Below are 26889 nucleotides of genomic sequence, written 5' to 3'. Positions count from 1 at the left end.
CCTCTGGTTCGCAGGCCCACGCTCAATCCACTGAGCTACACCAGCCAGGGCCTTCCATATAAACTTTTGAAGTGTTTGTTCTATGTCTGTGAAATCCGATACCTTTCCTTGTTTTAAAGTCTGTTTCTGAAGTGAATATAGCTATTCCTGCCTTCTTTTGATTAGTGTTAGCATGGTATATTTTCCTCCATTCATTTACTTTTAATCTATAAATGTCTTTATATTTATTTATTTTTAAACAATCAGCAGTAATTGTGCCTCAGATAAATCTCATTAGCTACAATACTGCCACTGCACAAAGCTAGGTGTCTTTATATTTAAAGTAGGTTTCTGCCCTGACCAATGTAGCTCAGTGGGTTGGACATCCTCCCACAAAACGAAAGGTCCCACATACGGAAGGGTCACCAGTTCACTTCCCAGTCAGAGTGCATACGAGAGGCAACCAATCAATGCTTCTCTGGCACATCGATGTTTTTCTCCCTCTCTTTTTGTGTCCTTCCTCCTCTGAAAATAAATAAGTAAAATCTTTAAATAAATAAACAAATAAAGTGGGTTTCTTGTAGGCAGCAGATACTTGGGTCTTATTTTTTATATATATTTTATTTATTTATCTTTAGAGGGGAAGGGAAGGAGAGAGGAAGGAAACATCAATGTGTGGTTGCTTCTGGTGCATCCCCTGCAGGGAACTGGCCCCTGCCGGAAACTGGCCTACAACCCAAGCATGTGCCCTGACTGGGAATCGAACTGAGATCGTCTGGTTCGCAGGCCCACGCTCAGCCCACTGAGCTACACCAGCCAGGCCCCTTGGGTCTTATTTTTTGAATCATGCTGACAATTTGTTTTTCAGTTGGTGCATTTAGACCTTTGATATTCAAGGTGATTATTAGTATAGTTGGATTAATATCTGCCATATTCATTACTGTTTTCTATTTGTTGCCCTTATTTTTGGTTCCTGTTTTGGTCCTCCAATATTTTTCTGCCCTTCGTGGTTTTAAGTGAGCATTTTGTATGATTCCATTTTCTCTCCTTTCTTAGCATATTGGTTATACATTTTTTTATTTTGCTTTTTGTAGAGGTTGCCCTAGAGTTTGCAGTATACATTTACATCTAATCCAAGTCCACTTCAAATAACAATGTAACACTTAGTGGGAAGTGTCAAGAACCTTATAATAACAAAATAATCCTAATTCTCCCCACCTATACTTTGTATAATTCCTGTCATTAATTTCGCTTATATGTAAGCATACACGCACACACACACACCATTGGAAACATTGTTGGTATTATTTTGAACAAACTATCTATGTGATTAATCAGGAATAAGAAAAACAAAAGGTTTTTTTATTGTTCAATTATAGTTGTTTCAATCCCCCCCCTTGCTCTCCCTTGCCCTGCTCCCCCTGCCCCCACAGTCAGTCCCCACCCTGTTGTTCATGTGCATGGGTCCCTCAAACATGTTCTTTACCTGGAAACTTTCCTTCTCTATAGAACTTCTTTTACTATATCTTGCAAGAAAATCTCTCAGCCCTGGCTGGTGTAGCTCAGTGGATTGAGCACGGGCCTGCGAACCAGAGGGTCGCCGTTCGATTCCCGGTCGGGGCACATGCCTGGGTTGCAGGCAGGTTCCTTGTAGGCCAACTCCCAGCAGGGGATGCACGGGAGGCAGCCATACATTGATGTTTCTCTCCCTCTCTTCTTTCCCTCTAAGGATAAATAAATAAAATCTTTTAAAAAAATTAAATAAAAATTTTTTAAAAAATAAAAATTCCCAATCTGATAATTCCAACAGTCCTACCTTGTGTAGTTCTCATACATACCCTTTCTTTTCAAATTATAGTGTTTTTTTTTTTTACTTTCGATATGCATTATAACTATTTCCTTCATAGCTAGATATGATGTACTGGGTAGAAGGAACTGCTGTAAATTGACTTTTGTAATGTGGTGGTGAGATGGGAAGGCAATGTTCTACAGTCCTGTGATTAGATCTCCGTGTTTTAGCAAGCCTGTGCTTCTGAACTGTGAACTTCTCCAGTTTCTCAGTTTTTCTCCCCTCTTAGGGGTCAGGGCAGATGGAGTGAACGGGAGTTGGCTGTTTCCCTTCTTCCCGGTCACTTAGGCTCTGATAGTACCCTAGCAGGTTAGGCTCTGGCTAACTAGTTTCCACCGAGGACAAGGCCTTGTTAAGAAACACAGAATGCTCTGGAGTATTTTATTTCAAAATCATTTGTCTTCCCCTCCCCCTGCCAAAAGCATGAGAGCATTTTTCTCCAATATTTACTGTGGGAATCTAGTGGAGTTTCTGAGGTAAATCTCACAGTATTGTAGCTGCCCACTCCCCAAATGACCGTGTGTCCCTGGAGTTTTTAACTCTCAGAGCGTCCGCTCTGAGCCTTCAGCAACTTGTCATTTATAGGCCATTTTTCTGCCCTGGAGATGGTTCCTCAGGCAGTTTCTACTCATTGCTCTCTTCTTATAAGTACTGACTGCCTGTTTTTGCCTGTTTCTCCAGTTTTGCCCTATGTCCTCCTCCTCTTAGGGATCCAAGAACAGGTGTTGATTTTTCAGTTTGTTCAGTTTTTTAACTCTTGTTACGGTAGAGTACTGACTTTCATGCTCTTTATAGGCACAACCAGAAACCATAAGTTTCAAATGTATTTTTAATTTTAGCCTCTGTCGTAGTCCTTTCCTAATATGTAAGGAGACAGAGATTCAGTCAGTACCTTCAAAGACATAGATTCAATTTTGTCTTTTTTTTTAATATTTTTGTTTTTTTCACCATTTATTTTTTTTATTTTTTATTTTTTTTAAAGATTTTATTTATTTATCTTTAGAGGGGAAGGGAAGGAGAGAGGGAGAGAAACATCAATGTATGGTTGCCTTTCAGGCATCCCCTGCTGGGAGTTGGCCTGCAGGGAACTGGCCTGCAACCCAGACATGTGCCCTGACTGGGAATCGAACCGCGATCGTCTGAGTCGCAGGCCCGCGCTCAATCCACTGAGCTACACCAGCCAGGGCTCAATTTTGTCTTTTTATAAGTATGTCTAACTCATATATTTGGACGTTTTTATTCAATAATAATTGTAGAAAATAGAAAAGAAAAGATTTGGGTATAACTTTCTATTGTAGAGCTTTACCTGAATAACTTACAAATCCAAAAATTCATTATGTCTGAAGTAAAACTGTTGGCTATCCCACTTACACCCAAAGCTGCCCTCTTGTGTTCTGTATCATTCGTGGTAGTTCTTTGTCATCTTCATCTTACAGGGGTGTCCAACCTGCAGCCCGTGGGCCACATATGACTCAGGATGGCTGTCAGTGTGGCCCAATATGAAATTGTAAATTTACTTAAAATATTATGAGGCCCTGGCTGGTGTAGCTCCGTGGATTGAGCACGGGCCTGCAAACCACAGGATTGCGGTTCAATTCCCAGGCAAGGCACATGCCTGGGTTGCAGGCCAGTTCCCAGTAAGGGCCGCATGAGAGGCAACCATACATTGATATTTCTCTCCTTCTCTCCTTCCCTTCCCCTCTAAAGATAAATAAATAAAATCTTTAAAAAAATTATGAGATTTTTTGTGTGATTATATATTGCAATGTATTTAATGTATGGCCCAAGACAACTGTTCTTCTTCCATTGTGGCCCAGAGACACCAAAAGGTTGGACACCCCTGTAACCACATATCCTTTACATTCCAAGACCCTTATCTTCTCATTTGAACTAATGCAGTACCCTTTTAACTCCTTCACTTACCATCCATATATAGTACTCTCTCCATATTGCCTGCTAAAACAGTTCTCAAGAGTTTTTCCTTTAAGATTTTATTTATTTATAGAGAGAAGGGAGAGGAGGGAGAAGGGGAGAGCGAGAAACATCAATGTGTGAGAGAGGCATCAATCAGCCTTGACCAGGAATTGAACCAGTGACATTCTGGTTCACAGGCCAGCACTCAATCCACTGAGGTACGCTGATGCAACCACCAGCCCACAGTGTCTGCAGCGTTATGGATGAGATATGAAACAAATTCACATGGACTACCAAGTCTTACGTAGGAAATGCAACTGCATGGCCACTCCCTCAAGAGGAGTGCGCCTGGACCCTTCCCTTGACAGGCTTTTATTGGTTTTCTATTAGCGTACATAAAGAAGGTTTTCATTTGGTAATTACCTTTTACAGATAGCAAAGGAAGAGATATTACTGATTATTTCTCACAGATTAACAAGGAAAAATGTTGCAAAAGCAAGGGAATGATAAGAGTAACTGGCCTGGTTACACTTCAATCTTTGGGAGAGTTAGCACAGACTTCAGGGAGTTACTTTAGAGATATGCAGTAAGCATTTGCTGCTTAAAACTCAAGGTGAGGGAGTTTTAGCAAGAGCAAGTCACAAAGCAGCCTAGGTATAATGCAGGCCTGGTCTTCCATGGGAGGAACAACTGTGGGTTTGGCTTCCTGTGAGCTGACATGCACCTGTGGCCTTCCCAATAGGGCTGGGCTGCATTTGCAACATTTGGATCGGTTCCCTACAGTACACCAGTTAGGGCAGTTCCCAGAGTTTTTTTTTATAACTCACGTCAACAACAGTATCTACAGTGTCAGTACCTTCTTTCACCAATTCCTCAGCCTCCACTTCTCATATTACAGTCCAAAGAGTGCCAGCAGGTTGCATTATGGGAAAGGAACTCCAATATTTGGAAAATCAAATCTTCTGTGCCCCTGACTAGCATGACTCAGTTGGTTGGGCCTCCTCCCACGGACCAAAAGGTCACCTGTTCAGTTCCCTATCAGGGCACATGCCTGGCTTGCAGGTTTGGTCCCCAGGCTGGCACGTAAGAGGCAGACAATCAATGTTTCTCTCCCTCCCTCCCTCCCTTCCCCTCTCTCTAAAATAAATAAATAAATATTTTTAAAAAATCTATAAAGGTAAATAAGCATGCATGCTCTTCGCTTTGGAGGGAGACTCTATATCTTCTAAGCCTACCCAGATATCCTTGATAAGATCATCCAGAATGAAGGCAGTCAGTGCCTCTTCTTTCAGAACAAGCAGAAACTCATGGAGAGTTGTCTCCCAACACAAGACTTCTCATAGACTGTAACGTGCTGCTCTCTGTTATAATTTTGATTCCAATAGCGGACTGCAATACGCAGAATTTCCCAAATCACTGGACCTTTTAATGGAGTATTTTGACTAGACTTTACAGAATGTACTCTTGTAAAAAGCGGCATATAGACTAAAGTCAAAATTCCTTAGTTGTCCTCACTTCACGCACTCTTTACACCAAACACATAACCGCAGATTTCTTTTAAAATATTTATTTATTTATTTATTTATTTATTTTTAGAGAGGGAAAAAGAGAGGGAGGTAAGGAGAGAAATACCTATGCATGAGAGAAACATTGATCGGTTGCCTGACAGAGAATCGAACCAGCAACCTTTTGGTTTGCAGGCCAGACGGAACTCAATCTGGTGTGGCTCCAGATTGAGTTCTGGCCTGTGAACTGAAAGGTCACCTGTTTGACTCCCAGTTTGGGCACATGCTTGGGTTGTGGACCAGGTCCCCAGCTTGGGGTTTGGGAAAGGCAACCAATTGATGTATCTCTTGCTCATCGATGTTTCTTTCCCTCTCTCCCTCCATTCCCTTCTCTCTAAAAATAAATAAATAAAATGTTTAAAATAAATAAAATCTTTTTTTAAATGTTGGCAGTATGGGAGGTTTTCCATTCTAAAGGAGTAAAACATAGGTTTCTTAGGTAGGATTTTATATTTGGTCAGTAAAATGTGCTAATTAAGGTCACGGGCAGCCTTGGATTTGAATCCCGGCTCCACCATTTACCGCTTTCCTTAGGCAAATTGCTTAACCTACCTAACCCTGGGCTTCCTCATCTTTATAAAATGCCTAATTTTCAAGATAATATTTGCCATTAAGATTTTTTCCCCTCAAAAACTTACATTTCACGGACTACTTTTTACTCAGCTCAACATGAATTCTGCGCCAACTTTCATCAACTTTCCAGCAAAAGGGAAGCCCAAAAGGGGTGATACGTATGAGTTGCAGGTGCGTGGCTTTTCAGCTGAGCAGATCGCCCGCTGGATTGCTGACAGAACTGACGTCACCGTAAGTTTTCCTATTCTATAGAAAGTTGCTTTGCCGTTACCCACTTGGAATCTCACTGGGGAGGTCCTGGTCGGTCTTGTCCACACTTCACTGAGGTGGTAATAGTTGGGCAGTCCATTTCACAGAAGTCGCATTTCACACATAAGTAGCATTTCCCAGCATCATCTTGATGAAAGCATGAAATTACAAAACACACTCTATCATTGAATTCAGCATGGAAACCACTCTTTTGACCTTATTAAGTCCATGGATTATCTAGTTGTACTTGGCAAATACTGTAATCTAAAAGATACTCTGTTGTGGTTAAACAGAATTTTGTACCTATCCCATCCCATTTGAAGATAGACTGTAGATTCTTGGCTAAGATGCAAATAAAGAAATGTAATCTTTCCTGAAAGCAACCACACTTTGACCTGTATAATCAATTTCATACTTTAACATGTTTTTCTCTCTTTCCCACTAGATTAGAGTAATAAGACCCCCAAATTATGCTGGTCCCCTTATGTTGGGATTGCTTTTAGCTGTTATTGGTGGACTTGTGTATCTTCGAAGAAGCAATATGGAATTTCTCTTCAATAAAACTGGATGGGCTTTTGCAGCTTTGGTGAGTGAATTTTAGAAGAAAATTGTATGCATAACACTAACATTGCATTGTTAGGTAGCATTTTGTTTATTTCTTAACTGTGGAAAGGATTTCATATATTATTATTATTTTATACCTTAAGAGCAGTTTGTTTCCTTTATCATCTCATTAGGATGGCCAAAGCTTGGAAGAACTGGTTGCGCCCCCCAGTTTTTGTTCAACTTAAGTGATAGACTGTCACCTCTAGAAAATCTATAGTTCTTTTGGAAATAATCTTCTAAAAGGCTTTTGAATATTCAATTTTAAAACTTGTATCAGCTTATTGATAATTTTAAGATGGTGTCTTTCTTTCAAAGTAAGTATTTAGTCTTGTGATCCTCGTGGTGAAAGACAGTCCCTTAATTAAGAAATCACTTATCTGGAAAAAAATGTTCTTTATGTATTACTCGAGTAGATGCACGTTTCATACCACCTATCAGTTGATTCAAGGTGAGAATGGCTGTACCATGTTGTATGAGTATTTCATTATTTTTTTGTTTCGTAGTGTTTTGTGCTTGCTATGACGTCTGGTCAGATGTGGAATCATATCAGAGGACCACCGTATGCCCATAAGAATCCCCACACGGGACACGTGGTAAGAGAATCCAGGATTGCATTCCGTTGTTATACCAAACTTAAGCTTACTGCTTATTAGCCTGTGAGACCAGTGCGTGAGAGAACCAGATTTTAGCTTTGGATTTTCAGCCTTTCTGTTAACAAGCTTCAGTTGCTGGGGGGGGGGGGGGGAAATGCAGTACTCTTTACGGGAGGAAGTCTCTTACCGCATTTGATGAGTTGTTTTGAATATCCTAGCTAAGAATGACAGTCAGCCTTCAGTTAAATATAATGCTTGATCAAGTAATTGAGCATCCGTGGTTTCTAGGCACTGTGCTAGGTATTATTAGATATACTGATTAAACAGAAAAACACGATCCTATCTTCCTGGAGCTTACATGATGTACCTCCCAGTTTTATACACTGAAATACTAGTTTTCTCATATATTCTGTTGTTGAAAATATACTGTAAGTACAATGAAAAGAAGAAATTATAGCCCTGGCTGGTGTCGCTGAGTGGATTGAGCATGGGCCTGTGAAGCAAAGGGTTGCTGGTTCGATTCCCAGTCAGGGCACATGCCTGGGTTGCAAGCCAGGTTCCTGGTAGGAGACGCATGAGAAGCAACCACACATTGATGTTCCTCTCCCACTCTTTCTCCCTCCCTTACCCTCTCTCTAAAAATAAATAAATAAATAAAATATTTTTAAAAAGAAAAAATTATAAATAACACAGAAATAGATTTTATTTTATCCAAATGTATATACTGATGAATGCCACAGGCCCAGTGCCTTCATTTATAAGGTGAATCAATAAGTTTATATAGTTTGAAAATAGCCCATTTTAGGATTAGGATAACAAAATTCAATGTATATTTAAGGATTTGATTTTGTCTTTTTTCCCTCCAGAATTACATCCATGGAAGCAGCCAAGCCCAGTTTGTAGCTGAAACACATATTGTTCTTCTGTTTAGTATCCTCTTTACAAGTCCTTGGTGCTGTGTTATAACTTGCATTTTTTTTCTCATATTGTAGTGTTCTCTCTATAGAATTTGGTTGTAGAACTCTTTTATTAATGCAAGTAAGAATATCTTTGGAATTATATTTCTATGTCATAAGTCCTAGCCTAATCAACTAAAGACCATCAGGGACAAACCGGAGTCTGACAAAGCCAGGTTCTTTGGCTCTTGCTACAAGGCAGATCGCATATGGGGCAACCAAGGGACATCTTAGGTAAAGAGAGCATTCTGAGATTTGAGGCAGGGGTAGGGCTTAGGTGAAATGTAAGTGAAGCAATGTTTTGATGTGCTCAAAGCAAAACCAGGCTAAGTGTAAAGGGGGCAGCATCAGCTCTGGACTGGGAAGTGGACATGGTTCTGTTTCCTGGAAACTACAAAGTTTAGAGAAACGTGGGATTTTTATCTTCAGAAACTCCTTATTTGAAGCTCTGTGTGTTGGTTGTAAATTGTGGCAACTTAGAAATTGTACTTACAAATTAAGTGACTGTGATCCTCCAGGCAAGAATGGAATGTTTAATTTGGAATCAGTCTATGATTTTAAAGAACAGTGCTCTTCATAGAGTAAGAAAACAGTGTTAAGTATAAAGAAAAAAATCAGCCCTGCCTGGCATGACTCAGTGGCTTGAGTGCCAGCCTATGAACCAAAGGGTCACTGGTTCGATTCCTAGTCAGGGCACATAACCTGGGTTGTGGGCCAGGTCCCCAGTAGGGGACAAATGAGAGGCAACCACACACTGATGTTTCTCTCCTTCTCTTTTCTCCTTCCCTTCCTCTCTCTCGTTAAAAATAAACAAAATCTTTAAAACACAAGACTCAGCTTAAAAAAAAGAAAAAGGAAAAAATCAAAACCCCTGGAAACACTTCCCTTAGTAGATATTTGTGTTGAAGCATGGACAAAAGTAGGTTTACAGTTTTAAGTATATGAAACCACTTATTCTCGCATTACTTATTTATTGTATTATTTAATATGAACAACTGTAAACCTACTTATGCCCACCCCTGTATATCTTTCCTTCTTTTATTTTACCGTCTCAGTGATTTAGTAGAGATAATTTAAGGGAAACCTTCTGAAAAAAAAATTAAGCTTTTGGTTTTCATTGAAGGACAACATTTGGGAAAATGATATTTTCTTAAAATAATATTCTTATATAATATAGAAAAATTAATTTACTGCTTAAAATTCAGCCTAACTGGTGTGGCTTAGTAGGTTAGGTATCATCCCAGAAACCAAAAGATCATCAGTTCGATTCCTGGTCGGGGCACATGCCTGGGTTGTGGGCCAGGTCCTCGGTTGGGGGCTTTCAAGGGGCAGCCGATCAGTGTTTCTCTCCTTCTCTTTCTCCCTCCTTTCTTCTCTCTCTAAAAGTAAATAAATGAAATCTTAAAAAAAATTGAGCCTGGAATCAGGGGATTTAATCTATTCAGCCATGGAATGGTGAGCTGAAAATATTAATAATAAATAGCTAGCCTCTATGATGAGAAAGAAGATTGAAAGAAAAACATTAACCCATTTTTCCCAAATTATAAAATTTATTTATTTGTATTCAACCTATTGAAACTAAAAAACAGGTCATCCCTTTCGCCCACTTCCCACCACTTACCTTATGCAAGTGCCAATTTGTTCTCTATCTGAAAGCTTTTGTGTGTGTGTGTGTGTGTGTGTGTGTATACACAAACCAATATAAAAATATATATTATATATTTAATATATATTATAAGACACATAAGTGCGTATTTACACACACACTACATATATATATATATATATATATATATATATATATATATATATATTCCACAATAAGGAAGATCAAATCGCAGCTGCATTTCTAGGTCTGGCTTATTTTAAATTTCTTCAAAATTTAAGTTGAAAATGTTTATGGTTTGATAGATTAACCAATTATTGTACCTGGGAAATTTTATAGTATCTGGAAATGATCTCAATTAATTGTACTTTGAACAGTGGAGCAAAAGGGCAGTTAAAATTGTAACATGTTATGTAATTGATTTTCAGTCTCTTGGTTTCTAGCTTTGTCCTAAATTTTTAAATAAAATCATACAAGTTTAAGAAATTAGAAATTTCTTATTCCTTTTGACTAAAGGTTAAACATCTTAGGGTCTCATGTACATTTAGTAAAAGGCGAAAGATTTATACTATCTGAAGAGAAACCAGAGTATTCATGTACATTTAGAACAGCATTGTAAGCCTATTGGAATGTGGAGTTTCTTACAAATTTAGTTAATAGAATGCAAAATGGGAATTTTTTTCATGGTGATTTGTTTTCTCTATTTTGTTTTTGCTTTATTGGTAGTGGTTGGGAAGGTGATGTTTTTCAAGCAATTATTTTGCTAAATGCTGTGAATGCATGATTTTTCTAAGGAGCTTGTAGTACTGGGACAAACAGATGTGTGCAGATTATAAGACAGCACCTTCTGTACTCTGCTGGGTAGAATGGTGAGATCATTAATAAAACTGTTTAAGTTTGTTAGACATAGGGAACTTTGTAGAAGACTTAAAACACACACCCCCTTTTTTTTTACTGGACACAAAGGCTAAAGACTCAAAACTCAAAAGTTTGATTAAGAAAAATTTGTAAAGATTTTATTTATTTATTTACAGAGAGAGAGAGAGGGAAATATCAGTGTGGGGTTGCTACACACACACACACACACACACACACTCACTCACTCACTCACTCACTCACACCCCATCACCCCCCAGTGAGGACATGGCCCACAACACAGGCATGTGCCCTGACTGGGAATCAAACTGGCGACGTTTTGGTTCATAGGCTGGTACTCAAGCCACTGAGCTACGCCAGCCAGGGCTGACTTAAGAATTTTTTTTTAAGATTTTATTTATTTATCTTTAGAGGGGAAGGAGAGGGAGAGAAACATCAATGTATGGTTGCCTTTTGTGCGTCCCCTGCTGGGAGTTGGCCTGCAGGGAACCGGCCTGCAACCCAGGCATGTGCCCTGACTGGGAATCGAACCTTATTCCTCTGGTTCACAGGCCCGTGCTCAATCCACTGAGCTACACCAGCCAGGGCAAGAATTTTTAAATTTTTGCCTGGCTGGCGCAGCTCAGTGGATTGAGTACCAGTCTAAGAACTAAAGGGTCACTGGTTGGATTCCCAGTGTATGGCACATGTTAGGGCTGTGGGCCAGATCCCCAGTAGGGGCCTCATGAGAGGCAACCACACACTGATGTTTCCGTCCCTCTCTTTCTTCCTCCCTTTCCCTCTCTCTACAAATAAATAAGTAAAATCTTTTCTAAAATCATCATTAAAAAGAATGTTTTCTTAGATATAAAAATCATTTGGCATATCTCCAAATTTAAAGAAGTGTATGAGTCTGTTTTTTGCATTTGGTGTTTTGTCCAAATTGTTTCCCAAAAGAGTTTTGCTACAAAAGGGGGGGGGGTGTTGCTGCCGCGTGTGTATATGTGCACTGATATCCCTAGCAAGTCGTCACCATTGTTAAGTGTCCTCTTTTTGATTAACTGCTAATTCAACAGACCAAAAATTGTAGGTCATTTTTAAAATCTGCTCTTGCCAGTAATAATCAAGGCTATTTAAACATTTTCCCAGAATATTGTAATTTGGTTTCATTTTATGCAAATATCTTTGCCTTTATCATGTATTAAGGTACTTTGATTCTGCTAGCTCTTTTAGTAGCCTAGTTCTTACATATTCTGGAATGTTACCTCCTCTATTTCCTATTCAGTTGTCCCAGGGGAACATTTAATGACTGTTTATTTATTTATTATTTGTTTCATTGTCTCTCCCTACTGCAATGTGAACTTGTCCAAGGAAGGGTCTGTATTTTGTCCAAATTTGTAACTCCAACATATAATAGACAGTGACTGCTATATAGTAAGCAGCGTTAGTAAAAGTTTAAAGAATCAGTGAACGAAAGGAAATCATGTACAAGGAAGTGCATCAGAGTTCTTGGTAACTGAGAATAGCACACAGAAACCCTGGTGGTATATTTCGAGATGGAAAACTCATTCAAACAGAAAGCATATAGACCATGATACAGAAATAAACTGTTCCAAATATAAAAGTTGTCAACCATTAATCAGAGTACTCTGTAGACGAAGCCTATAGAAGTGATCAGTCTTTACATGTACCTGGATATAAGGAACTCAGGAAGAAAAAACAATTTCCAGAGAAGATGACTTGGCCATGCAACTAAAAATATGATGAATAGGCGTCATTTCTAACAAGAGGCTAAGGGAGAGAAAGTGCAAGATGGGAATGAAGGGGTAAATGGACAAATTATAGAGTCACTTATGTATTTAGGCCTTATCTGAACGCCTTTATTTCCCTTTCTGCTTAATTATACTCATATGCAGAGCATACAATGTGCATGCGTGTATGCATAATTAATTTGGGCATTTTTACCTGCTGTTTGTATTAACCAAACTGCAGGGTGAATCTCTCTTTTCTAGGAGAACACATTCTGTTTTTATTTTAGCGTTCAACAATGCTATATGTTACCTATTTGCTTGATAGGCTATTTTGTATTTATGTAGTTTCTATATTAAGCTTAATAAAAGTGAGATCATGGCCTGTGGGATTTTCCTTTTTAATTACAATAGGACAAAATTAGGTAGTAATTTGTACTTCAAAGGCTAATTGTTGACATTCTGGAGAATTTGGGGGAAGTTATTTTTCAAATAAAAATTAGTTGCTATTCTATCTAAATGGTGTATATTTCAAGTGTGTCCTTTTTTGGATGATGGTTGAAACATTCAAAATGTCTTTAGTATATTAAAATATGTATGAGATTGAAGCAAAAGTTGTAAGACTATCCAGCAATCTTATATCAAAGTCCTATTGCAGGAAAACTCATAGTTCATCTGTAAGTTACAACCATATGTTTGTTTAAAATATCAATTTCGATTTTTACAAATAAGCAATTTTTCAACCTTAATATTTTTGTTATATCTTCATAGTAAATGATTATGCTGTTTAGACACAAGGTTACTTATTTACAGCATCTTGTAATTAAATGTGGTAGATGTATGTATCTATTCTAATTTTCTTTATGAAAGACTAAGACTAGGAATATTGAAGTGGTATGTCTTTTGTGTCTATGTGAATTTTTCCTTAAACAGTTTTTTTCAAGATGGCGGGGTTACCTTAGGGATGGTGCTTTTATGTGAAGCTGCTACATCTGACTTGGATATTGGAAAGCGAAGGAGTAAGTCATATCATATGCCAATTCTGCCTTTAATAAAGAAAAAATGATGATCCCTTAATCACTTCCCCTGTTGTTTATAAGTAAGTTATTTTACTTCATTACTATTTTAAAAGTCATATAGCCTAATTATACAAAATGTGGGAGGGGATAGGAATATGAAACATTGGGGAGGAGAGTTATCCATTATTCCACCATTAAAAAAGCTAATGTAATATAGTTCTTTCCATTTGTAAAAACATCTTTAAAACTCTAGTCTAAAATTTTGAATCTAGTACTCTCCCCTTTTAAATGGAGTTAAAGAATTCAGCCTTGGCTGGTGTAGCTCAGTAGACTGAGCACAGGCTTATGAACCAGAGCATTGTGGTTTGATTCCCAATCAGGGCACATGCCTGGGTTGCAGGCCAGTTCCCAGCGAAGGGCGCATGGGAGGCGACCCTACATTGATATTTCCCTCTCTCCTTCCCTTCCCCTCTAAAGATAAATAAATAAAATCTTTTAAAAAAATTGAAAAAAAGAGAATTCACTAAATATTTTCCTTACATAATTTTAAATTTATACTCTATCCTGTAATTTACTGTTCTGATTTTGTTAAGCATTTAGGTTTTTTTCCTTTCATTATGATAAACTCTTCTTTCGTGATTTTCATGGTATATTAAGCTTTGTCCTCATTTCATATTGAAACCTTAAGGTAGATTCCCAGTAGTCAGATGACTGGTTCTGCATGTATTTTCAATTTTCTTGATGCTTTAAACTGATGATGTCAGATTGTTTCCCCAAATGTGGTCATTAATAATTTAGATCACTACTAGTAGTGTTTGTGAATGCTGTCACTATAATTTTATCAGTATCAGATAACTTTGTTAACAGAGTATGGGTACATATGTGTTTCTTGTTTGATCAGATAAGGGGGAAATATTATTTTATTTTGTACTTTGGTTATTAGTGAACTTGTGAGGTTAAATATTTTCCAAAATGTGTATTAGTGTTGTGTTTTTCCATCTATAAAGTGTCTTTTTGTCTTTTGCCACTTACCTGTTAGCATCTTAGTACTTTTCCTGTTGGTTTGCATGGACTTTTTATGTATTAGAATATCCACACGTTGGTATCTGTTGCAAAGAAATGCCAACAATGTAATTTTAATTTTACTTACATGAAGTCAGTCTAAGAGTTTTTCCTTTTATGATTAAGTAGTTGAAATTACATCAAAATTAACCTAGGTAAATAAAGTCTATTTACTAAAATGCCCTGGCTGGTGTGGCTCATTGGGTTGAGTGCCAGCCTGAGAACCCAAAGGTCACCGGTTGGATTCCTGGTCAGAGCACGTGCCTGGATTGCAGACCAGATCCCCAGTCGGAGGCACACAAGAAACAACAAATGGATGTTTCTCTCTCTTGTCTCCTTTCCCCTCTCTCTAAAAATAAATAAATAAAATCATTTTTTAAACTTAAAAAATAAAAAATGATGATGACATTCCAAATGTGGAAGATGCTTATTTTGCTACATTAAAATGAAATTTTAGCCCTGGCTGGTGTAGTTCAGTGGATTGAGCATGAGCCTGTGAAGCAAAAGGTCACCGGTTCGATTCCCGGTCAGGGCACATGCCTGGGTTGCAGGCCAGGTCCCCGGTAGGGGACACATGAGAGGCAACCACACATTGATGTTTCTCTCCCACTCTTTCTCCTTCCTGTCCCCTCTCTCTAAAAATAAATAAATAAAATATTTTTGTAAAAATGAAATTTTTAAATAAATTAATTTATTTAACCACACATCAATGTGTGGTTGCCTCTCATGTGTCCCCTACCGGGGACCTGGCCTGCAACCCATGCATGTGCCCTGACCGGGAATCGAACCGGTGACCTTTTGCTTCACAGGCTCATGCTCAATCCACTGAGCTACACCAGCCAGGGCTAATTGCCTGAGTTTTTAAAAATTACCTCTTCTGTATTCATTACTAGGAAAAAGGCCATCTGGGTGCTACACTGTTGGCATGAATTTAAGTCATCATACATTTTGGAGACATTAAAGTAATCACTTTTTGATTTATTTCTAAGATTCTAACCTAATGAAATAATCACAAATAATACTAAAAATGTCTTTAGCACTTACTGTGTACCTGGAACTGACATATGAAAAAAGTATAATACAAACATATACACAGTGATACTGCATATGTATATGTATGTGTGCATTTTAATTAGGGAAAAAATACTTCAATGTGTATGCATCAATATTCAGGAAAAGATTTTTGACTTTTATATGTTAGCCACCGATCATGTTGTTTGAAAATTTAAAAGGGAAAAATTGTTCCCTCAATATAAGAGAACTAAAATTTGATTTTAGTATTGGCCCATAAGTGTATTTCCCTAGAGCTTCTATTGCTGTAGGACGTATGCTTCCCCACATCCCTGCCTTTATGCTCCTTAGCCAGTCCGAGTCTGGGAACTCAGAGTCTCAACATACGGAAATCATACTTGAGCATTGTGGGGCCAGTATCTAGAGTTAGGATCATTAACTGCTCTGCTAAACCAGGGCATACGAGATTAATGGAGAGAGCTATGAATTTAAGGCAAGGAATCAGGGTCTTTCCCCATCATTTAAAATGAGGTGTCCAGCCCTGGCTGGTGTGACTCAGTAGATTGATTACTCGCCAGCAAACCAGTTGCTGGTTCAGTTCCCAGTCTAGGGCACATGCCTAGGTTGCTGGCCAGGTCCCCAGTAGGGGGCATACAAGAGACAACCACACATGGATGTTTCTCTCCCCTTCCCTCTCCCCCCCAAAATAAAAGTAAATAAAATCTTTTTTAAAATTAATGCATGCTGCAATGCTTATTAAAAAATAGCAACCCTCTGCTTACTGTCCTCCATCCGTGACCCAAGCAAACATTGAACAATTTCAAGCATTTAAAAAATAAAATGAGATATCCATGTTGAGTGAGTTCCTCACACAGGTAGTGTAAGCTACCTGTGCGTGGATAAAGTACTTTCAAGGGAGACTGTTACATGTCATCAGATGTCCTTAAGTCAGTATTTATCAATAATGTAATAAGGCCACTTTTAAGGATTCAAAAGGAATTAGTAAGTGTTTTTCTTGTCAGTAGAAAAATGTTTTAACACTAGATTCCTGACTGTCATGGCTTTAAAAGAATTCATTAATTCATACAATTAAATCACACTGTAGTACATATATTAAAGGGCAAGGCGGAATCCTGAATAGAAAAGAATGGGCATGTAACCCTGGCTGGTGTAGCTCAATGGATTGAGTGCAGGCCTGCAAACCAAAGGATCTCAGTTCGATTCCCAGTCAGGGCACAGGCCTGGGTTGCAGGCCAGTTCCTGGCAGAGGACCCACAAGAGGCAACCATACATTGATATTTCTCTCCCTCTCTCCTTCCCTTCCCCTCTAAAGATAAATAAATAAAATCTTAAGTAAAAAGGGGGGGCACATAAAGTGTGGAAAGTTGTGGTTTACCAGTAAGTTGTAGCCCTTCTGTTTCACTCTTTGAACTGTAGACTAAAATTTATGCCCTGGTTCTTCATCACACTTAACATGCTAATTTTACTCTGTTTTTGTTTTTCTGCAGTGATGTGCATGGCTGGCATTGGACTTGTTGTATTATTCTTCAGTTGGTTGCTCTCTATTTTCAGATCTAAATATCATGGATATCCATATAGGTATGATTATTGTACAATTATATAGCAATTACTTATAAAGATTAGAGTTGACGTTGCTTTATAATATTTTCTTATCTCCAGGCTATTCTAGATTCTGAAACAAAGAGATAGTCTTTAATTTAATTGAGGTATGTTGCATATAAAAATTATTTGAAGATATTTATGATATAATGGACAATAGAACATGATCTCTCAGGGACATCTTTCAGGGTTATTCTAACATCATTTAAGATAGAAATGTATAAAACAATGTAGAGAACACCTTATACCATATCTAGTCAACACAGTTCCTTGTCTGCATGCTATACTACCTCTTGAGGAGAAAATTATTTTCTTTAATATTTTTGAAGACTTCTCACCTCTGCTTTTCAGGGCTCTCTAGGTGCATAAACAGAACATTTTTTAAAAGATTTTATTTATTTATTTATCTTTAGAGGGGAAGGAAAGGGGGAGAGAAACATCAATGTATGGTGGCCTTTTGTGCATCCCCTGCTGGGAACTGGCGTGCAGGGAACTGGCCTGCAACCCAGGCATGTGCCCTGACTGGGAATCGAACTGCGATCACCTGGTTCGCAGGCCCGCACTCAATCCACTGAGCTACGCCAGCCAGGGCTAAACAGAACATTTTATTACAACCCAGTTTGTAGAGAGCATATGAAAGGGTGTTTAAGAACACCTCGAGCCCTGGCTATTGTGACTCAGTGGATTGAGCAAAGGGTCACCAGTTGGATTCCCAGTCAGGGCATATGCCTGGGTTGTAGGCCAGGGCTCCAGTAGGGGGGCACGTGAGGGGCAACCACACATTGATGTTTCCCTCCCTCTCTTCTCTCTCCCTTGCCCTCTCTCTAAAAATAAATAAATGAAATCTTAAAAAAATAAAGAACATCTTGAAATGTTCATAGAAATATCTAAGCCTCAGGGAGTTAATTACTCACCTACTTGTAAATTCTTGATTTTACTGTTCATAGCCAAGAGAAATGTACCTACATAGGAGGGGAGACCCAAAAGAAAACCTGGAGTTCCCTTCCGGAGGGCAGGCCCTTGTACTACAGGCTTCCCCTGCTAAGTGACTGTTCTGGGAACCCATCTGCATCAGTGACCAGCTGGCATTGTTGTAAGAGGCTGCGTTAGGCTTCAGCAAAGTTTTCTTAAGACTTAGCGCATTTGCCCATTTCAGGATGGGTGATTTATGAGCACACATACCCACACCACACTGACTATTCAGCAGTTTTTGACCAAAACCAGCATGACTGCCTGTGCCCCCGCCCGCCCCAACCCTGTTCCCCACCCTCCCCATTCACCTGATCTAGCCCCAAGCAACTTTTGTTTTGTTTTCCTTGATGAAAAAAGTCCTCAAAGGGAAATTTTTTGACCAGTTTGAAGAGGTGAGACAAAAAACAGCAGTAGCACTAAAAGACATAAAAATTAACAAATTCAAAACTATTTTGAGCACTGGAAAAAAGTTTCAGTAAATGTATTGCATTAAACAGAGAGCACTTTGAAGGTGACTGAAGTTTAAACACATGAGAATAAATACACAATTTTTAATACATAATCCCTGGGCTTTTGGGGGGAGGTCCCCCTCGTAATTGGGATTATTGTGATTAAGTTTAGTTACATAACCTGAGTGCCAATTACTGTAATTTCTATTCTTTTAATATAACATTGTTCTGTTCTATAAAGGATTATGAACAGTAAAGGTAAAATATATCAAGTGATATTTTTAAACAAATTCATTCTTCATATTTTTTAATATGTTTTATTGATTATGCCATTACAATTGTCCCATTTCCTCCCTTCATTCCCCTCCACCCTGCACACCCCCTCCCCCCATTCCCCCCCCTTTAGTTCATGTCCATGTGTCACAATTCTTTGGATTCTGTATTTCCCATACTATTCTTGCCCTCCCCATCTATTCTCTACCTACCTACTAAGTAGTCTATGCTACTTAGTCTCTGTACCTTCTTCCCCCATCCCACTCCCCTGTTGCTAACCCCCCATGTGATCTCCATTTCTGTGGTTCTGCTCCTGATCTAGCTGTCCTCTTAGTTTGCTTTTGTTTTAGGTGTGGTTGTTAATAACTGTGAGTTTGCTGTCCTTTCACTGCTCATATTTTTTATCTTCTTTTTCTTAGATAAGTCAGTTTAACATTTCTTATAATAAGGGCTTGGTGATGATGTACTCCTTCAATTTGATCTTATCTGAGAAGCACTTTATCTGCCCTTTCATTCTAAGGGAAAGCTTTGCTGGATAGAGCAGTCTTGGATGTAGGTCCTTGCCTTTCATGACTTGCAATACTTCTTTCCAGCCCCTTCTTGCCTGTAAGGTCTCTTTTGAGAAATCAGCTGACAGTCTGATGGGAGCTCCTTTGTAGGTGACTGTCCCCTTATCTCTTGCTGCTTCTAGGATTCTCTCCTTCACTTTAATCTTGGCTAATGTAATGATGATGTGCCTTGGTGTGTTCCTTCTTGGGTCCACCTTCTTTGGGACTGTGAGCTTCCTGGACTTCCTGGGAGTCTATTTCCTTTGCCAGACTGGGGAAGTTCTCCTTTATTATTAGTTCAAATAAGTTTTCCACTTGTGGTTGTTCCTCTTCCCCTTCTGGTACCCCTATAATTCGGATGTTGGAATATTTAAAGCTGTCCTGGAGGTTCCTAAGCCTCTCCTCATTTTTTTGAATTCTTGTTTCTTCATTGTTTTGTTTAGTCATTTTTTTCTTCCTTCTGGTCCACTCCATTGATTTTAGTCCCAGTTTTCTTCCCATCACTTTTGGTTACCTGTGCATTTCCCTTCATTTCACTTAGTGTAGCCTTCATTTGTGCCTCTAATTTGTGACTAAAATCAATCAATTCTGTGAGCATCCTGATCACCTGTGTTTTGAACTGTGCATCCAATAGGTTGGCTATCTCTTGGTTGCTTCGGAATATTGGCTCTGGGGCTTTGAGCTGTTCTTCTTCTTGAGCCATAGGTCTGTTCGTGCCTGTTCCGCATGAGGGGCGGAGCCTTAGGTGTTCACCAGGACGGGGCAACCTAGGTCGCTGGGTTGTGACACTGTATGTGGAGGCGGGGTCAGAGATGGGCAGTGGCGTTTTTTTCTGCTCTCTCTCGGATTTCGGCCCCTTCTGCTGCTTCCCACAAGCCAATTGGGCCCTTCTGGTGCAAGTTCTCAGATGTGTGGGCTCATGTACCCTCCAGAACCCTGTGGATCTCTCCAAGGATCTCTCAGTGGGCCCGGAAGCCTCTCCTGGCACCTCGACCCCTGGATGTTTTTCCAATTGGTGTTTTTAGGCTTTATTTCCCGAAGCTGGGGCCCTGGGTTGTTCAGTCTGTCTAACTGCTTGCTCCTTTGCCTGGTTTATCTGCATGTGAATGTGTGACCGTGGTCAGACAGCCACCTTGCACCCTCACTGGGTCTGCCCATTGCCACCTGCACGCCTGGGTCTGTCTGGCTGCTTTTTCCTGCGGAGACCCCTCTCTGCCAGCTGCCGACTCCGCCCCTCTTACTGGTCTGGATGAATGGTTCATTGTTGTCAGACTTTGGTACAGTTTAATTTTCTCTCTGTTTTGGTTGCATTTTGGTTTTTAAATATTTGTTGTTCATAAACTTGGTTGTGCAAGGAGGTACAGTGTTTCCACCTACACCTCCATCTTGGCCGGAAGTCATTCTTCATATTTTTAGCACAACTTTTTAGTAGATAATTTTGAAGAACTCCCTGATGGATTCATTATATTGTAACATTCCTGGGTGCCTTTTGATCAGTGAACAACATAAATTAATCTTGCATTTTTTTTCTTGCAAACTTACTTAAGACTAAACTCTACCTGTACTTTGATTTTTGACTTATAATCTTTCAACTATATATTCTTATTGTTCTGTGTAAGTATATTTAAAATACTTTCACTTCTGTAGAATACTAACTGGGATGCATAGTAAGTTTTGCTGGGATTTCTGTTACTTATTTGATCATTGTGGTTCATTCAGTTATTTCTTATTGTCTGCTTTCAGGAGATATTTTAACTTGAAGTTAACGTCTGTCTCCTTTCCTTCTAAGACTACCTCAGTAGGTCAGGGTTTCCTCACTTTTTGCCATCAATACTCAAAGTTTATTATATTGACTAAGCCAGAAAGTTCATTTAGTTTTTTGTCTATGAAGTAAAAGACTCATTTTTCATTTTCACCAACAACTTCATTGATTTGGATATTTTGAGTATGTCGTCTATCTCCTGCTTGGTAGAATGTTGATTATTCGCAATTAATGTCTCGATTTGATGGCTATCAACTTCAACTGGTCTAGCCTACCTTGGAGCATCATCCAGTGAGAAATCTCCAGCATGAACTTCACAACCCACTCCAGACATGTTCAATCGGTCATAGCACCTTCTCCACACACTGCCCAAATCTTGTTTTGCATTTCAGTTGTGTTTTTACCTTTCTTGAAATAATAAAACATAATATATCAAAGATGTTGTATATTTTCTTCCATTTTTAGTATTAAAATGGCTACACAAAAATTCACCAATTTTGTTTAAGTCTTTTTAACATGCACACTGATAGGACAGCTGTCACAAAACAGTCTAACAAAATTGTCTCTAGTGAAGTTAAAGACAACTGAGCACTACAAAAGCCATCTTATGGGGGGGAAAAAACTAAACAACCTTTTTGGCCAACCCAGTATCTGCACTCAAACACTCTTTGCTCTCTTAAAGTCAAGATACTTATTAGAAATAAAACCTGCCTTTTTCCAGAGACTAATAGTTTGGTGTATATTTCTGTTTCAGCTTTCTAATGAGCTAAAAAGGATCCCAGAGATATGTACACTGAAGTAATGGAAATTGATCAAATGAAGAAAGGTGTGTGCGCGAAAAGAACAATGAATCTTTGTATTTTGTATTACCTCTTTTTTTTCCAAGTGATTTAAATAGTTAATCATTTAACCAAAGAAGATGTGTAGTGCCTTAACAGCAGTTTCTTGTCAAACTCATGAAGTATTTGGATACAATCTTTTCTTTACTTTCCCTTCCCAGTAAACTTCATGGGACATTTCATTGAATAGTATTAAGAATATTATAAAAATTTTAAAACTGTAACTCCATTTTAATTAGAACAAGGTTCAAAACGGCTTTACTTTTTGTCCACATGATTTTACATATCCAAAGGTGGGAGGGAGTCCTAACCAGGTGTTCCTGCCTGTACAAACCTATGCCTATTGCCGATCAGTATGACGGCAGGAATTTATCCTTAGCTTTTCCATTTTTGCATCAATGTGTATACTCTTGCACATTTTTCCTTTTGGGAAGAGAAATCTTATATGCTATGTGGTCTTCTGAAAATAGAACACTGTTCTTCAGAGTATGTGTCTAGCCTTTAGAAAAAAAGGACTAGGCAGTTCCTCCTCCATCTTCCCGACGGAAATACAGTGATGGCTATCTCTGCTTCCTGGTAGCTGAAGATGTTAAAAAGTATCTCTAAGTACAGGATTCTCATTTCTGTATGAGTATGGAACTAACTACCTTGTATTCGGAAAGGTTTCAGGTTCATTCTGACTCCCTAGTTTTATTTAAGGCAGGACACTTTATAATAAAAATGTAGCTTAGTGTTAAACATCGTCACTTACTTCATTTGTACCTAAATGAAAAGAAATAGGCTCATCTGGTTAATTTGGTTTTTGTATTACAGTTACAACGTATTTCAGTAATCCTTGTGTTTGGGAAAAGGACTCCCGTAGATTAGAAGGCAGTCATGAAATACTGCATTGTTTGCCTGTAAATAGAAGTCAATGCTTCTCAAAAGCTCTTCTTTGTTTGCTATTATTTTCGCCTTTATTCTCCACTTTAAGTGGTAAAACAAAGTAAACATTTAAAGAGATTAAGTTTGAATGTTGTGTTTCTTGGTCAGTGGAAATAACCATATGTGCTAACCAAATTTCTGTGAAGAATGAATACCTGACGGTTATCATTAGATCTAGCCATAACCCCCCCATAGTTACGAAGACTATACGGAAATGCCACTCTGCCAGAAATACGAGAATTATGATTGTGAAACAAATTGTAGAAGTATTGAATGAAAATAATACTGTGACTTCCTGCTACTATTTACTGTCTAATAAATCTTCCATGTGGTCTAGAAGTCCTATATAATAGAGGTTTGCAGAAAGAGATGGATATAACTATCTAAGAAGAAATGTTTTATATGAGTTTTTTAATGTGTTTTTGTGAGTACATTTGGTAGGTGGAGGGATATAGTCTAACTCTTTAGTGGAGCCACTTTTGGTTAATTACTCCCCTGTAAATTTTGTGATTCTGGACTCCTCTGCTGTTCTTGTACGTGTCTCAGGCCAAATACACATGCTGTGATTCTTATGAGACTTGTATGAAGATGCCCTGATTTGTGCAGACTGGCCAGGGGAATACTACTGCCATGTAATCTGTGTTAGCTCCAGATAATTTGCCATGAGCATTGAAAGAATGACCATTCTTTGCATTTGTTTTATATCCCTCAAGAGCACATTCTTTTTATGTAAGGAAAGGAGTTGCATTGTGGCTAAAATCTGTACAAAGCAGATATTTACTACACTTAGATTATTGTCGCCTTTGTGGATATGTTGGAATTCGCTTTCATCTGAAGTGCCTTAAGTAGACTCTTTACTTTTCTAGTAATGGTTTAAATATTATTTGTTATGCATTGTTAAAATACTATTAAAAATGACACATTGTAGTGGCAAAAATAACCAAATGTCTGTTTGCTTTTTGACCATATCAATAAACTTTTACAATCTAAATTCTGAGTGTTTGGATTAACATCTAAAGAGGGGTGAATTTCTAACACTAATGGGAGTGAATTTGATAGGCCAGTTTCTTGAAGTATTTCTAAAGTGAGATGCATTACCCAGGATTCCATACATTATCCTTCATGAGTATGGCCATCCATTATTCGAAACAGTTGAGTAGATAAGTAGGTTGAACTAGTTTTTGTCCCAGTGAACACCATGACTAGGTAATTCCTTTTTGGTACTAAATAATTTATTTGAAACAGCCAGACGGATTATTAAGTTATATGAGACTGGACAGCAGTACATTTGCCAACATGGAGTAGAAACACTGGACAGCAAGTAGAGGTCTGGCTTTTTTTTTTTAATATTTTATTTATTTATCTTTCGAGGGGAAGGGAAGGAGAGAGGGAGAGAAACATCAATGTATGGTTGCCTTTCGTGCGTCCCCTGCTGGGAGTTGGCCTGCAGGGAACTGGCCTGCAACCCAGGCATGTGCCCTGACTGGGAATCGAACCGCGATCGTCTGGTTCGCACGTCCGGAGGTCTGGCTTTTAAAAAATATTTTATTCATTTATTTTCAGAAAGAGGGAAAGAGAGGAAGACAAACATCAATGTGTGGTTGCCTCTCACGCACCCTCAACTAGGAACCTGGCCTGCAACCCAGGCACGGGCTTGGACGGGAATCGAACCAGCAACCCTCTGTCTATATAGGCCAGTATGCAACCCACTGAACCACACCAGGCAGGGCAGAGATCTGGCTTTTTCAATAGCTTTTAGTCCTTACTCTGTGTGGATATGTGACCACAGCCAAGTCTCTTGAACATCTCTGGACCTACTTTATTCTTATGTGAGTGCAGTGGACTAAATTGTAAATCACCTCAGTGTTCCTTCCGGCACTACTGTTTTATGATGCAAAGTAGTAAAGGTGTCTTTTTAAGTTTTGAGTAGACATCTGTGATTTTCAGGTTTGGTGTTGAATTAGATCAATTGAAATGTAGGATGTTTTTATAATCAGATTTATGAGGAAATTGTGAAATGCTTTTGGAGACCATTAAGCTGCAAATTTAATAATATGTATTAAATATATTTTAGAAAGAATACACTTGAAACCAATATGTTAATGTCACATCTTGATTTAAATGGGTTTTGCCCAATTGTAACCAGGGTGAGATCAACACCTGTAACAGCTATGCTAATATGAAAAGTTAAAACCAAAAAGACGTTAATACCATTTAATCTGCCCCTACATTTTGAATGCTAAAGAAAACCTGCCCTGGAGAGGTGAAATGATTTCCTGAAAGTTATTCCAAGGAAATGCCTACAGGTTTCCTGCAAATTCCCTTTGGATTGGGTTTCTTTTGAAGATGTAAATTACTACCCCCTGGAGACATGAAAACTGTAGATAATTGACCTTGGTTGCTTCCTGACCTTTATTTGGATTGCTGAGAGAAGGGTCCTAATGAGAGAAGCATTACCCATAGGGGCTGACACATGGAAGAAGGAGTTTTATTCAGAAGAGAGGCAGAAACAATAGCCTAGAGATTTACTCTTCAGAATTTTGTCTTTTTTTAAAGATTTTATTTATTTCTCTTTAGAGAGGAAGGGAAGGAGAGAAGGAGAGAAACATCAATGTATGGTTGCCTCTCATGAGTCCCCTGCTGGGAACTGGCCTAGCAACCCAGGCATGTGCCCTGACTGGGAATCGAACCACGATACTCTGGTTCGCAGGCCCATGCTCAATCCACTGAGCTACACCAGCCAGGGCAGAATTTTGGTTTTTAAAAAAGATTTATTGCCCTGGCTAGTGTAGCTCAGTGGATTCCCAGTCAGGGCACATGCTTGGGTTGCAGGACAGTTTCCGGCAGGGACCAGTTCCCTGCAGGGGATGCACGAGAAGCAACCATACATTGATGTTTCCTTCCTCTCTCCTTCCTTTCCCCTCTAAAGATAAATAAATAATTTTTTAAAAAGATTTATTTATTTTTAGAGAGACGAAGGGAGGAAGGGAGAGAGAGAAACATCAATGTGTGGTTGCCTCTCACGTGACCCCTAGTGGGGACCTGGCCTGCAACCCAGGCATATGCCCTGACTGGGAATTGAACCTGCAACCCTTTGGTTTGCAGCCCTCACTCAACCCTTTGTAGTACAGCCCTCACTGTACTACACCAGTCAGAGCAGAATTTTGTCTTTTACCTCTGTTTCACTCTTGTTTCCTCAACTTTTCCTGGGTGTAATTAGGGGAAAAATACCCTGACTGTCAATCATAAAACAGAAATGCAAATCAAAACAGTGAGATGCTACCTCACCTATTTTTGATGGCTACTATAAAAAAACACACGAAATAAATGTTGGCAAGAATACAGAAACATTGGAACCCTTCTGCACCATTGGGTGCAGGGAATCTAAAACAGTACAGCCACATGGAAAACAGTATGGAGCTTCCTCAGAAGAATTTAGAAGTACTGTATGATCCAGCAATCCCACTTCTGGGTACATATCCAAAAGGATTAAAAGCAGAATCTCAATGAGATATTTTGTATACCTATCTTTATAGCACCATTATTCCCAATAGCCAAAAAGTAGAACCAACCAAGCATTTGTGGATGGGTGAGTAGAAAAACAAAAGGTATATACATACAATAGAATATTATTCAGCCTTAAAAAGGAAGGAAGTTTTGACACACAACGTAGATAAACCTTGTCAGGGCACTATGCTAAGTGAAGTATGGCAATCACAACAAGAAGTACTATATGACGCCACTATGTGAGGTACCTATAGTAGTCAAATGCATAGTGTTGGGTAAGTGGGGGCAGTCTGGCTTTCTCACCAGGTGTCTGGGTAACCAGGGGAAGCAATGTTCCCACAGACTTGGAGGGGCCTAATAACCAGTGTTCTCATAGCCTTGAGATTGGGTCAGATAAACTGTTCCCAAAG

The 26889-nt window shown here is 38.9% G+C and overlaps 1 protein-coding gene and 1 pseudogene across 1 annotated transcript; one reads left to right on the top strand and one right to left on the bottom strand.

Moving 5' to 3' along the window:
* Window positions 1-217: 217 nt before the first annotated feature.
* Window positions 218-303, bottom strand: LOC118982825 (uncharacterized; annotated as a pseudogene).
* A 5538-nt stretch (window positions 304-5841) lies between these two features.
* Window positions 5842-23895, top strand: LOC118982821 (magnesium transporter protein 1-like; the record flags this gene model as incomplete). Its single annotated transcript, XM_037039991.1, has 7 exons — window positions 5842-6111; window positions 6575-6715; window positions 7239-7328; window positions 8195-8258; window positions 13438-13512; window positions 17094-17184; window positions 21964-23895. Coding segments are annotated over 7 exons (747 nt in total), but the record flags the coding sequence as incomplete, so codon positions are not given.
* Between the last annotated feature and the right edge of the window lie 2994 nt (window positions 23896-26889).

Source organism: Sturnira hondurensis, unplaced genomic scaffold, assembly GCF_014824575.4.
Source record: "Sturnira hondurensis isolate 20B ecotype Veracruz unplaced genomic scaffold, ASM1482457v3 Scaffold0002270, whole genome shotgun sequence".
Taxonomy (NCBI): Eukaryota; Metazoa; Chordata; class Mammalia; order Chiroptera; family Phyllostomidae; genus Sturnira; species Sturnira hondurensis.
This window is presented reverse-complemented; position numbering and strand designations above follow the sequence as displayed.